The 13,121-nt window shown below is 37.0% G+C and overlaps 1 protein-coding gene across 2 annotated transcripts in view; it reads right to left on the reverse strand.

Annotated features, from left to right (window-relative positions):
• The window catches only part of RRP15 (ribosomal RNA processing 15 homolog), a 47,176-nt gene that overhangs the window by 9,039 nt on the left and 25,016 nt on the right, over positions 1-13,121 (reverse strand). Inside the window, exon 5 of one of the 2 annotated variants that reach the window (XM_032651003.1) lies at positions 8,279-8,344. The exons of the other annotated variant lie outside the window; for it this stretch is intronic. Within the exon in view, the coding sequence (XP_032506894.1) occupies positions 8,279-8,344 (66 nt within the window). The remainder of the gene's footprint in view (positions 1-8,278; positions 8,345-13,121) is intronic. 2 annotated transcript variants of the gene reach the window in all.

A 13,121-nucleotide genomic window follows, 5' to 3' on the forward strand; every position in this document is an offset into this window, starting at 1 on the left:
TCTTGCACTGTTAGTGGGAATGTAAATTGATACAGCCACTATGGAGAACAGTATGGAGGTTCCTTATAAAACTAAAAATAGAACTACCATATGACCCAGTTAATCCCACTACTGGGCATATACTCAGAGGAAAACCATAATTCAAAAAGACACATGCACCCCAATGTTTCACTGCAGCACTATTTACAATAGCTAAGTCATGGAAGCAAGCTAAACGCCACCGACAGACGAATGGATAAAGAAGATGTGGTACATAGATAAAATGGAATATTACTCAGCCATAAAGGAACGAAATTGAGTCATTTGTAGAGACGTGGATGGATCTAGAGTCTGTCATATAGAGTGAAGTTAAGTCAGAAAGAGAAAAAACAAATATTGTATATTAATGCATATATGTGGAACCTAGAAAAATGGTACAGACGAACTGGTCTGCAGGGCAGAAATTGAGACACAGATGTAGGGAACAAACGTATGGGACACCAAGGGGGAAAGTGGTGGCGGGGGAGGGGTGGTGGTGGGATGAATTGGGAGATTGCAATTGACATATATACACTAATATGTATAAAATAGATAACTAATAAGAATCTGCAGTTTTAAAAAATAAATTAAATTAAATTAAAAAGAGAATATACTGAATAAACTTAGTCAGTTGCTTTTAGTGTCCTTTACAAAAACAAGAAGCTCTGGGGAAAACAAGATGTTTCTGCTAGGACAAAATGCATGACAGGACAATACTGCCTGGGTGTGGTTTGGTTTTTAGTGCCTGGGGCACAGTCCATATGAATAGTATTTCTCATAATCCTCCTGATATGATCACTGGAGAAGAGTGGGAATTGAGCTTTTTCACTTATTTCTTTTAAAAAAAAAGAAACTATTCAAATAAAGAAAATTTAGGGGAAAATACCATTAATATCCTGAAGAGTTAGAAGATTATATTGCATCCACAAAGAGAGAACAGTTACTATTTTAATATAAACATTAAGAGAATAACAAAGAGCTTGAAATTTAAAACACGATGGCAGAAATAAAAAAATTATTATAGGGGTGAGAAGATAAAGTTAAGGAAATCACGCAGAAAAGAGTAAAAAGAAAAACGTGATGGAAAACAGAAGAAAAAGTAAGATTATTGGAGAACCAGTCCAAGAGGTTAACATACAAATAACAGGTCTACAGACAGAGGTATGCAAAAATGGAGAGGAGGAAAAATTGATGAAATACTTCAAGAAAATTTCCCGAAAAGTGAAGGACACACATTTCCAGAGTGAAAGGAGCCCTCCTGAAAGTCCAAAACACTAAAGAAAAATTGAGCCACATCAAGGACACCATGTACAATTTCAGAAACAAAGGGGTGCTAAAAGAATGTGCTATAAGCTGCAGAAAGCAAACAAATAAATCACATACATACAGATGATCAGAAATCAGAATAAGATTCAGATTTTCCTACAGCACCACTGGAAGCAAAAAGCAACAGATGAATGCTTTCCAAATGCTAAAAGAAAAGAATTTCCAATTGAACATTTAATACCCAGATACACTGTTATTCAAGTGTGAGGACAGAATAGAGGCACTTTCAGACACATGAGGTACCCAAAACTTTACTTCCAATTAAGCCTTTCTCGAGAAAACTACTGAGAATGCCCTCCACAAAAAGGTGGAGTAAATCAAGAAGAGAAAGACCCAGGAAAGAAAAAATAAGGACATCCCAATGCAGGAAAGAGAAGGGCATGTCCAGGATGAGACCTGAATGGAGACTCCAGCACGGTGACTAGTCAGGCAGGGTGGAAAGCTCGCAGCAGTGACTCGGGAAAGGCTGCTGAGAGCTGTCATCACCAGCCAACTGCCACAGTCCCATCATTTTAACTGGACAAAACCCCTAGAGGGTATGCTTTTACCGAAACAGTGGGAGTAAACCAAGAAAGAAGAAGATATGAAGATCCAGGAAATAGGGAATCCCAATCAGCAGACATTCCAAGGATCAGAAGAAATTTACGTCCCAGGATGGACAACTGTGAAGCGGCCCAAGGGAGCAATCAACCCAGAAAAGGAAATAGAGGATTCTAGGAGAGAATGTCTCCAATAAAGTTTTTATAATAGATACATTACCTGAGGTAATTTCATTTTGAAAAACTAATAAATTGTGGACGTTAAATATGAAAATCAAGGCAATTATTCATTTCAGGAAAAACAAATAGAAGGAAGCATAAGTAAGGAATATTACAACCTTCAGCTGTAAATAATACTTGTACAGGCATAATAATATATGTTGAACCCTGAATTAGCAAAAAATTATAAACTAACTATATTGAAAGGACATCCGGGAGGAAACAGAATGTGTAAGAGGAATGAAATATTTGCCTACAATAAGAGAAAGCCAATAGGTAACACCTCAAATTGACAAATCAAAAGATCTGGCTCTGTGATAGTTGGGAATATGAGATGTGTAAGTACCAGCAGAACTAGCCACAGGAGCCAGCTGTCCTGGTTGCCCTGGGGGCAGAGCTGTGCAGAGTAGACAGAATGGGGCAGAAAACTGCTTTATTTGATAATGAACTTTTTGGCAAAATGTGGTCTTTTAAACTATATGCCTAAGTAAAAATTAATCTAAAAAGGAAAAAACAGGACAACAAGGAGAAAACCAACTATTCTTCAATCATTTCCACAAATCCCCAAGTTTTACAAGCCTCCTCCAACATCTTCCTAAAAAAATCTCCCCCAAGAAACCTTTCTGGTTTTATTAACCATAATGATTCTGCTTTCCTTTCTAACTTATTCAATGAAAAAAAGAATTATACTATGAAGCTATTATGTGCCAGACACTTTATATAATATTCCCTTGCTTCTAATTCTCCTAAGTTTCCTAGCCAGATTGCCATCATCCTTCTCATCTTTAATAAGGAAACTAAGGCTCAAAGAAGTGAAGCAACTTATTTAAGTCAGAGTTAATAAACAGCTGAGTCAATACTTAAATCCAGATCCATTTGATTCCAAAGCCCAAGTTCTTTCCATAATACTACACTGCTCTACAACTTAATCAATATGAACACAATATATTACTAAGTCATGTTACAACCTAAAAATTAACACAGTAGAGTGAGTACTAAAGTACACTGAAAACAACTGAATACACTTTCAGATAATTTCTATGAAAGTCAAAACTTGGGCAAATTATCTCACACAACAGATTTACATAATTTCAACTTACTGGATCTTTTCCATAAAGATGACTTAACCATTAAGTAGAAAACCTCTTAAATGCCTGGAGCACCCACAAAGAAAAGGTGGATCAGAGATTAATATAAGAAAAGGAGAAAGCTTGAAGCAAATTCCAAATGTGTCATTTGTTGGTAAAATTTTCCTAGGGTGATCCCTAGATAGATTTCATTAAATGTTAAGACATCACGAGAATTAAAGGTTTTTGTTTTATTTGTAAAATAGAAGTAGTGGCAATATGATGTATTATGTTTACAACAGGAATAAAAAACCAAGAGAGTTCTGGATGTGAATCATTGTTAACCACTGACTACAACACTACAAATGAGAAAGTTTAGATAGAGGTCCGAGACTTGAAAGAAATTAAATGTACTTCCCTTTCTTAACCTTGGTATAAATGTAATGTAAGAGACAGTTAATCATACTGTACATGTGAGGCACAGATATTTACCACCATCAGATGGAAGTTGTTTTGACATCTAAGTCTGGATGTCTTAACATCTAAGACGGGACTGATAAAAATTTAGCAACTTATGAAGTCTGTCAGGGTTACTGCAAGGCGGCAATGACTCAATGACCTAAAGCAACCTACAAGACAACTCTCTGTGCCTACATCAACTGAAAAATAAAACTGACTTAAATGCAAAAAACTTAATGAAAACCATATGACGCAAGGAAACAAAATAGTCCCCACCCTCACTGGCCTGGTTTTACACAAATATTTAATCAAGATCATACAGAAGCAGTCTGTGTTGATTTTGAAGATGAAGACAACCCTTAAAAATGTTAATCAGCTTCCATTTCAAGGTTCAAACATACACTGGCAGCTATTGAAAAGAAAACTGAAAACAGAGGTTTGGAATTATTCATTAGTCTAATACCAAATAATTAAGAGCTTAACCTCATTTTAGTTTTGAAGGGGGAAAATTAAAGTCAAATCCTAAAAAAATAAATATTATAATCATATCTAAATTTAGCAATCAGCAATAGCTGATTTCATTGCTTTCCCTAAGAAGAGCGTTCTGTTTCCATTTTAATTTATTTTCACCTAAACTAAAAAAGGTTCATACCACTGGTTAAATTCATCTTAATACCTTTGTTGTTGCAAATTTTTGTAAGCTATTTACAGCTGTAGTTAGTAATCTCCCCTACATTTGTGAAAGGAAAATCAAAATGGAGTCAGTATTGCTAAGAGAGCCCTCTAAAACACAGCCAAGGGGCCATTAAAGAAGTGTGGCTTACGCACATCTCAGCCTGGATGGAATCTCACCCTTTGACCTGATGAAGCCATCCAGAACATCTACCAGAAGTTTGGGACAGCATAGCCTATCTACTTATTGGACCCTACCCTAAAACAGCTCACGATTTCTTAAGGACAAAAATATTTTCTGACTTCAGTCAGAGTCAATCACAATTCTCGTCGGGTGACTTTTAACAACCTCATGGCTTTTCATCTTTATGATGAAACTTTCTCTTCCCTGGAACACTCTTCTGGGATCAACCGAATCGTCTGCATCTCCCAAACTGCAATTCTTAAGACCCCAAATAAACTCTTTTCTTATTTGCAGACTCCTGCTTCTTTTTTTTCTTTCTGGTTGACATATTAAATCCTATCTAAAAGTTCTGCCTTGAAAGGAAGGGTATATGAGAAATCCCTTTAGAATTTAAATAAGAGCACAAATGATTTTCTAATTGTGCAAGACATTGTAACATCCCTCTAAAGAATTGAAAATTCAATCATAAAGGACTGAAAATTTTCAATCTAGAATATACGAGAATTCCAATGAAGAACCTACTGGTTCAAGTTTATATGAAAGATCCCATATCTAAACAAACTCAAACTTTTCTCTGATTCGCACAGAATTCTTAATAAGCAATTCCTACTTGCCTTTATCAATTTTTGCCTTCTCTATTCCTTCACAAGCTTGTTTAACTCTTACTAGGATGGTATTCCAGGCAACAAGTCCACTGGGCTTCATTTTTGTTAACTTTTTGTTTAGTTTCCAGATTCTTGTATAGTTTACAAATTCAGATGGGTAATTTCTAAGATCCAAGCAAACTAAAAAAGCATTTAATAAGAGATCCCAGGAAAAAAGATCAAGATGCTGAAATCATGTCACCTTTAATTACAGTCCAAGCACATATTACATGTACAGAACTCTCTAAGAAAACCTAATGCTTCCTGGCTTTCCAAGAATTCAGGCCTAATATTCCTGGAAAACAAGCTTTTTTGATGCATTTTTTTTCATCCACTGTACTGTTTTTTGCTTTTATTTCATCTGCTGCCCTTCACTTTACTATGCACTTAACACTTATGTGCTTGTTCAAAGTGGTTCTATTTGGTTTCTTCTGTTCTAACTTGCTATCTACATACATCTAGCTCCACAAAATTAAGTCTTAGGAAACATAGGAAACATTCCTGCATCCCTGATTTTCTTCATTGTTTATATTCTCCTAAGAATTGTTAAAAGCTGACTATACTGCCTAAAAAGACAAACAGAACATCTCAAGGAGCCTTTTGACACAAGTGCTCTATACATTTTCATACTCAATTAGGATCATGAAATATTTAGAATACACTCTGCCAGTCAGTCTCTTAAAGCACATCCTTATTCTTATATCCACTACATTACACAGTACATTATGAGAATTGAGATTTATAAACAAATTAGCAGAGCTATGAATTTATCTAGAAAAGAGACACCAATGTTTTAATATCACAACTTTGTTAAAAGCTTAAATGAAAAAAAACATACATAAGCCCCTTATCCATGTGAGGACACAGCAAGAAGACATGTCTATGAACCAGGAAGCGGGTCCTCACCAGACACCAAATCTGCCAGTGCCCTGATCTTGGACTCCCAGCCTCCAGAACTTTGAGAAATGAATGTCTGTTGTTTAGGCCACCTAGTCTGTGACAATCTATTATAGCAACTTGAATGGGCTAAGACAGCATGTTACCTGACTATTCCCTCTTCTGAAATATGAGGGATGATAATAGTAAATACTCTCTCCCTCACATATCACATACACACACAGCCATAAAGGTCATTGATATAATTAAGGGCTGCTTTTGCCAACAAAAAACTCCTTGTCATTCTTTTAAATGTAATATGTGATTATTATCCCTCCATTCTTCTCCTTAATTTCTTGAAGTACCCAACCCCCAAGGTCCTTGCAGCAATGAAACGTACAGACTTCTTGCTAGTCCGACACTGCAGTTAGTTTATGAGACGGGGTATCAACAAGGAAAAAATTTTTTTCAAAATATGGAAAAGTTCTTTGTAAAACCATGAAAAGCTAGCTGTACAAACAAAACTAAGTTATATCTGGTAGATAATATGCATACTATCAATCAATCTAGTGAAGTCAACAAAAGATTTAAAAATAAATGGATTGTCTCACTAGAGTTCCTTGTACAAATGGGTGATTCCAAGTCTGGGACACAGGAAGTTCAAGGTTTGATCTGGGACATCTTGTTATCCCAGAAGGCAAGAAGTACTCAAAGAAAAATGGGGTCATGTCAAAAGGGCACAAGAGGCAGTTTGCACTGGTTCCCATTACCTCATTTGTGAATTTAAGCATCAAAAAGCATAATGTTTGTAAAATATTGAACAAATAAAAATTCTTATGTCCATGATACTAAACAAAAAACAACAAAAGGCGGGGGGAGAGAAGGCTCTCTTGCCAGCACTGGAGATGACTGCTAACCCAACTCCTCACTCCAGAAAGCAGTAATTAAAGGGAAGGGAACATTAGCCCCCATCTTTAGGAAATTAAATCCATCCCTAGAAAAATTAAATAAATAAAAAATAAATGAGAAAATCGCCATTCTGTAAACTCCAATGACATAACTGTTTTAGGCAAGGATCATCAATTGATGCTAAAAGGCAAAGGAAGGATGGAGAAAGGTATACTTGCTCCTTCCAAAGTTATTCATCCCAGAAATTACTTATAACTGTAGGGGGAAAATGCACTTTTAATAAGGGACTATTTATTACCACTTTAACCAAATGAAAAACTACCATCACTAATATGGATGTGATGCAATAGTAAGTACAGACCATCTAAGTATCACACCTATGAAACAGGCCAAAAGCGTTTAACCTAAATCCTAACCTTTAGTCCTAACTTCCAGCCTACTAAAAAAGGGGCAGAGAGGAACAAGTTAAAAGATATCATGACAAAACCATCAGGCAAATTCAGAATCTGGATTCATTCTTCAAGACAACTGGTTTGTCTCTTTATATATTCTTCTTAAAAAAAGGTGGGGTGGGGTGGGAGAGGACAAGGGACTGGTCAAGAAGAAAAGAGACCAGGATACAAGCAAATGTACGGTGTGAACCTCGACTGGATTCCAGTTCTCGAAGTTATAAAAGAATCCTTTGAATTCTGTGGTATGTGAATCACACAACAATAAACCTAATTTTTAAAAAAGAATCTCTGGGACAGTATAGAGACTACCTTCAAGTAATCAGCCCAAACAAACAAAAACTAGGTGGAGAGAGGATAGGCAGACAGCTATAAAATAAACACATGGACAAGTGCTAACAATTTTAGAAACTAGGTGACAGAAATACTGGTCTTTCACATGTTTTTCCTGTTTGAAAATTTTCTATAAAATAACTGAAAAAAAAAAGGATTCTAAAATTTCTATTAGGCAAACAATGATTAAATGATATCCAATAACTTTAAATTCCTTGATAAATGAATAGAAAGTCAATTCTAACAGTAAACTTATAAAGAATTTTCTTTCTTCTTTTTTTTTTTTTGGCCACACCGCGTGGCTTCCGGGATCTTAGGTCCCTCACCAGGGATTGACCCCGGGCCCACAGCAGTGAAAGCGCCGAGTCCTAACCACTGGACCACCAGAGAATTCCCCAAAGAATTTTCTAAATGAGTCTAATGAGTTTCATAATTCTGAAGTGTTTTACTGTAATATTTTATCTTACTTCCTCCTTAACCAGTTTTAAGGAATGAGGTTTTAAAGTGGGTCATCCCCCAAGTGCTACTACATAACCAGTGAAGGGGAGGTGAGACACAGAACTCAGCAAGCTGCCTTGCTTACCTCTCTGTCTAGTCTGGGCAGGCAACACTGGGGCTCGCCAGACAGCCCCCCTTCTTTCCAGCTCATCTAGGTGAGAGAATGGAGACAGTTTTCTGTTCTGCTTCTAAAAAAGTACCTCACTATTTTAAGCACATGGGCACTAATGGCTGAAAGACAGTTCTGGAGCAATAGAGACTAGGTTTTCATCCCGAGTCTGTCAATTATTATCAGTGTGTCCTGAGGCAAGTCATTTAATCTGACTTTGGGTTTCTCATCTTTAAATGAGAGTTCTAGTATTTCTTAAAATGATAATTATATAAAAACACTTTCCATAGTACCTGGCGCAAAGCGAACAATAATAAGGCCCCTCCCAGCCCATTTACCCTGTCCCCACCACTAATGCCCTGAGTCATCACGTACACACAGAGCCCCCGACTGAGGACATCTGTGATCTTCTAATGTTCTGCGCATTATTCACAAAGTTGAGGACATACAAATAGTAGGAAAGCACCCACTTAGAAACCAAATCCCCCTTGCTAAGGAAAATCTTGTTAAGTTACACAGTTCAACCACAGCTTGAAGTGTGGGGTAAGAGAAAGTGGACACATTTCTAGGTCCTCAAAATCTAGTTTTATTAGTTTGTAAGAAGTATGCATTACTAGGCCAGACACACCTAAATGAGAGAGAACCTTCCAAATCTAAACACAATTTTTATTCAATTATTAGATAATTTTTGGACGATCCAGTAATTCAGCAGTAGTAACAACAGTTTCCTTACAAACTAGCTTCCAACTTCAGATTCATCTTTAACTATTATCTGTTAGGAAAAAATAAGGACTATAAGAAACTCATTCTAATGACATGCTATTGCAAACATTTATATAGTGCTTACTAGATGCCAAGCTTTCTAATTCTAAGCACTTTACATATACTAAATCACTTGACTCTCACAGTGTCTCTGTGAGGTCATTATAACTCCTAGAATGACTGTCTTAAACAGAGAAGTATCCTAGGTTTGGTGTGGGTAAGCAACCCATCTGCAGTTAGTGGCAGACCAAGTATTCTGAACCCAGGCGGTCTGGTTCTCTAGTCTGTGTGTAAAATAATTCTTTTGATTTTTAAAAATGCACCATAAGTGCAAACACATGGGTGTAAGACACATCTTGTGCAGGACATTTAAATTTAAAAAAGAAATCAAAGAAAGAAAGAAAAAGCCTCAGTCTCACTGATGAAAATCCTATGCAAGCAGCCACTTCAGCCCCTTCAAATAGAACATTTCTTCAAAGCAGGCCAGAAGATGTACGGCACCGCTATTAATTTTTATTTTAACAGTAACTAAAGATTTCCACAGCAGCTCCATAATTATATTTTTCACTTATACCCATATTTCCCCCATGTCAAATGCTGTATGTTACCACACTGCCAAACGTAGGTTCACTTTGATTAAAACTGCTGTTCAAATCAGAAACCACCCTATGTTAAAATTAAACAGCATATTTTAAAAGTGAGTACAAAGAGAAACTGGCTTTAGGCTGTTCCCATCAAGAGCAAAGTGTACAATCATGCTCATTCTTACTTCAAACTTGGAGTCTCTCTTTTGTCTAAACTCTAATCTATTTAGGCATTTTCAGTAAACAAACATTAAGCTGAATTATTTACAAAGTGAGCATTCCACACATTCCTGTTAGAGCCGCTTTCATGTGAGAGTAAAACAGTGTTGCCCTGCAATGTAGGGGCAACTTAAGGACAGCATCTTTCTCCACCCCCTTGCCTGCCTTCCACATCCCCAACTCCTTTTAAAAACTGAGGCCTGGAAATGGCCAGGGGACCACCTAGGGACCTGTGTGAGGAGTCCCTCCATTCCTAGGCTTTCTCCCTTGGGAGGAGAATTCAGTAGGTCTATGAATCAACAGGAATGAACAATTTTAAAAGTACACAGCAATTCAGAGTCTAGGTCTAAGTTACCAAGATACCAAAGAAGCCAGGTATTTCAAAAGTATTCCCACCACTAAATACCTAGCTGTGAAGAAATCACATGGTTGTCATTTATGAGAAATGTATGAGAAACAGAGCCCCCTAACTTATCTCTATGCTTGACACTTAAAGCACTCATATCACAAAATCGGAAAAAAGTAAATACCTAGTCTTCTTCCAGTAACTTTCCCCCTTGCTTTTGATTGAAATTTGTTGTCCTGCAATCAGTAAGGAAATTACTTTCTAACAGAAACTAGCTAGCACTTTCTCTTACTACAAAATTATTATTGCGGTTTCGTTTTAACAAAAGCCCAAATTGATATATTGACAATTTCAAATAAATGAAAACACTGCAGAAAGTCTGTAATTTCAAGAGTGTTAATAACATATAGTCAATGATCTCCTAACAGCAGCCAATATACTCTCCTTAGAGACTTAACAGATTTAAATTGCATCACCTTTGCTTCTGTGCCACCTTTAAGGAAACAGGCGCTTAAGTTCCAAGAAATCTGACTGAATTTTAGTCAACTTTTCAAGAAAAGAGCAAAAGGAATAATCACAACTTTGAAAGGTAAGGAAAAAAATTAGCAGCTCTAATTATTAAAATCTTGATTATTCAACATACTGGGAAAACATCACTCTAGACTGGTATGTGTTCTGAATGGGGGAAGGAAGGTACCATTCCCTTAAGGATTAAAACTAATCTCTAACGAAAACTTTTCTTATACAAAATGTAAGTTTTTGTTGCTTCCTTAAACAGAGTGTCCTAAATACAATCTTATCTTAAAAAAAAAAAAAATTCACTCAAGGTCAACATCAAGGAAGCAGCCAACGTGCCCTGCCACATGTTGGTATGTGGCTGGTACATTCAGGGCTGCATTTATTTGGTCCAAGGGAGGGATTTACAGATTCTGGATTAGAGAATTCCCTCTGAATAGGTGACAATTAATTCTTTAAACCTAGAAATGTTTCCATTTCTAAAGTACACTATTCACCTTCCCCAACTGGGTAAACAGACTAACTGTCCTCTGTGTCCGGGACCCTGCAGAGACAGACAGACTCGTGAGCTCCTGCACTAAGCGGCCTTCACACACACTGCTCTTCGGGCCGCCTGTTCCTTTGTGTCAGGCTTCCCGCACCAACCCAGGGCCTCTGCCCGGCGCTTGACGTTTTTGACCTGATTTACTGTCATCCGTCTCATTTCTCATTACAACCTGGAGCAGACATTGCCTCCAAAAGTCTTTACCTCTCAGACATGTTCCACCTTTTACAGTCTTGATTTGGTGAAAGCTGTCACCATTTCTGAATCTCCCAAGCTGTCGTCCACCTCATGGTCACCCACAGTCCCTCCCTCTCCTTCATCCCTCTGAATCAGGTGAGTCCCAGACCCAGTCAACCTCAAAACTGCCTCTCAAATCTGGCTCCTCTTTTCTTCTCACCCCCATGCAACCTTAGCTCACCCGCTTTTAGTTCTCCCCTCCTGCTCTGATTACCACAATAGCCTCCCACTGGTTGGTCTTCTCACACTGGCTTTACATGCTCCAGCCTTCTTTTTCTTAAAAATAATCAAACCTGATCACATCACTTACCTGATGAAAAATTACAACTGGCTCCCAAATGCCTAAAGGATAAAGTCCAAATTCCTTAACTGAAGGTACGAGACTAAAAAATCTGATCCCAACTTACTCAGAATCCCCTTTTCTAGCTCCCCACCCATCAGCAAACACCCTATATTCCAACCCCTATGGAAGAAGAAAAGAGAAAAGAAAGAAAATTATAAAGAATGTGAAAAACTGGAAAACTCTTAGGCTTTTTTCCCTTACAGTAGTACAAAGATTGGCAGTTCTTTTCCTCCTAACCAACTGCTTAAGTGTGCCTTGAAAGGAAGTAAAAATGAGATGCACGGTCTCTTTTTTCCTTGAATTATTACTAGTGAAAATGTCCACTGATTATGGCTTCATTCTCTGATGCTTATTTCATTTAAGTGTTTTCAAAGACTGTCTCAGTATAGGCTGGTTTCAGCAACACTGAACACTTGTTCCAATTTGTGACTTTCTTTACAAAATTCTTTAGCTTGAAGGTAAACACTTCAACAGAAGTATCACTCACTGCTGCCTCCTTCCCTGTTATCATCTGAATTCACCATTATACAATGAAAAATGCTTCTTCAGTTACTCAAAGCACCTTTACCTACAGGCTAGGTTGGTTCAATGGATGAACTAGTGCCACCACTATGTTTGCTTCATGACATTTTAAAATCAAAGCTAAGGTTCTTATATTCTTCCAAAGCACATTCCTCTTGAGAGTCACATTTTCTATGAACATTCTCACATCATACTTTTTCCAACTTTAAAACTTTCTAATTTCATGAGCTAACAACTGTACCACCTGGAACACATACTAAAACAATTTTTCAAATGGTTTCTCTTCTCGTTTCTATTCGATGGACTGATTCATTCAAAGAACCAACCTCCACTGAATTTGACATTCAATACTTTACCCCAAATTTTTATTTTTTGGCTAAGAATCACTCTTTTCTTAGGCTTTCTCACTTCCACTAACAATGTTGCATTTCATAGCCCTATCTCACAAAACATAAATTAAATAAAAAATAAAAATAAACTAAGTCCCCTGTATTGATTTAACAAGATTTACTGTGACATGCATGACATGATAGGGAATAGAGAAAACAATGGGCATAAAAGTGGATACTGGGTAGTGAACTCACCAGTGACATACTTCTGTATATAAGCTTTACAATATGAGGAACTTTTTAAAAAAGGAAAAAGCAAAAAAAACCAGAGTGTTAAATTTGTGAATGCCAAGGTGTAATGTGTTTACATTTGTTAACGTGATACATATCCTCTGTACAAATGACCTGGCTTCACGT

This window comes from Phocoena sinus, chromosome 1 (assembly GCF_008692025.1).
Source record: "Phocoena sinus isolate mPhoSin1 chromosome 1, mPhoSin1.pri, whole genome shotgun sequence".
NCBI lineage: Eukaryota > Metazoa > Chordata > Mammalia > Artiodactyla > Phocoenidae > Phocoena > Phocoena sinus.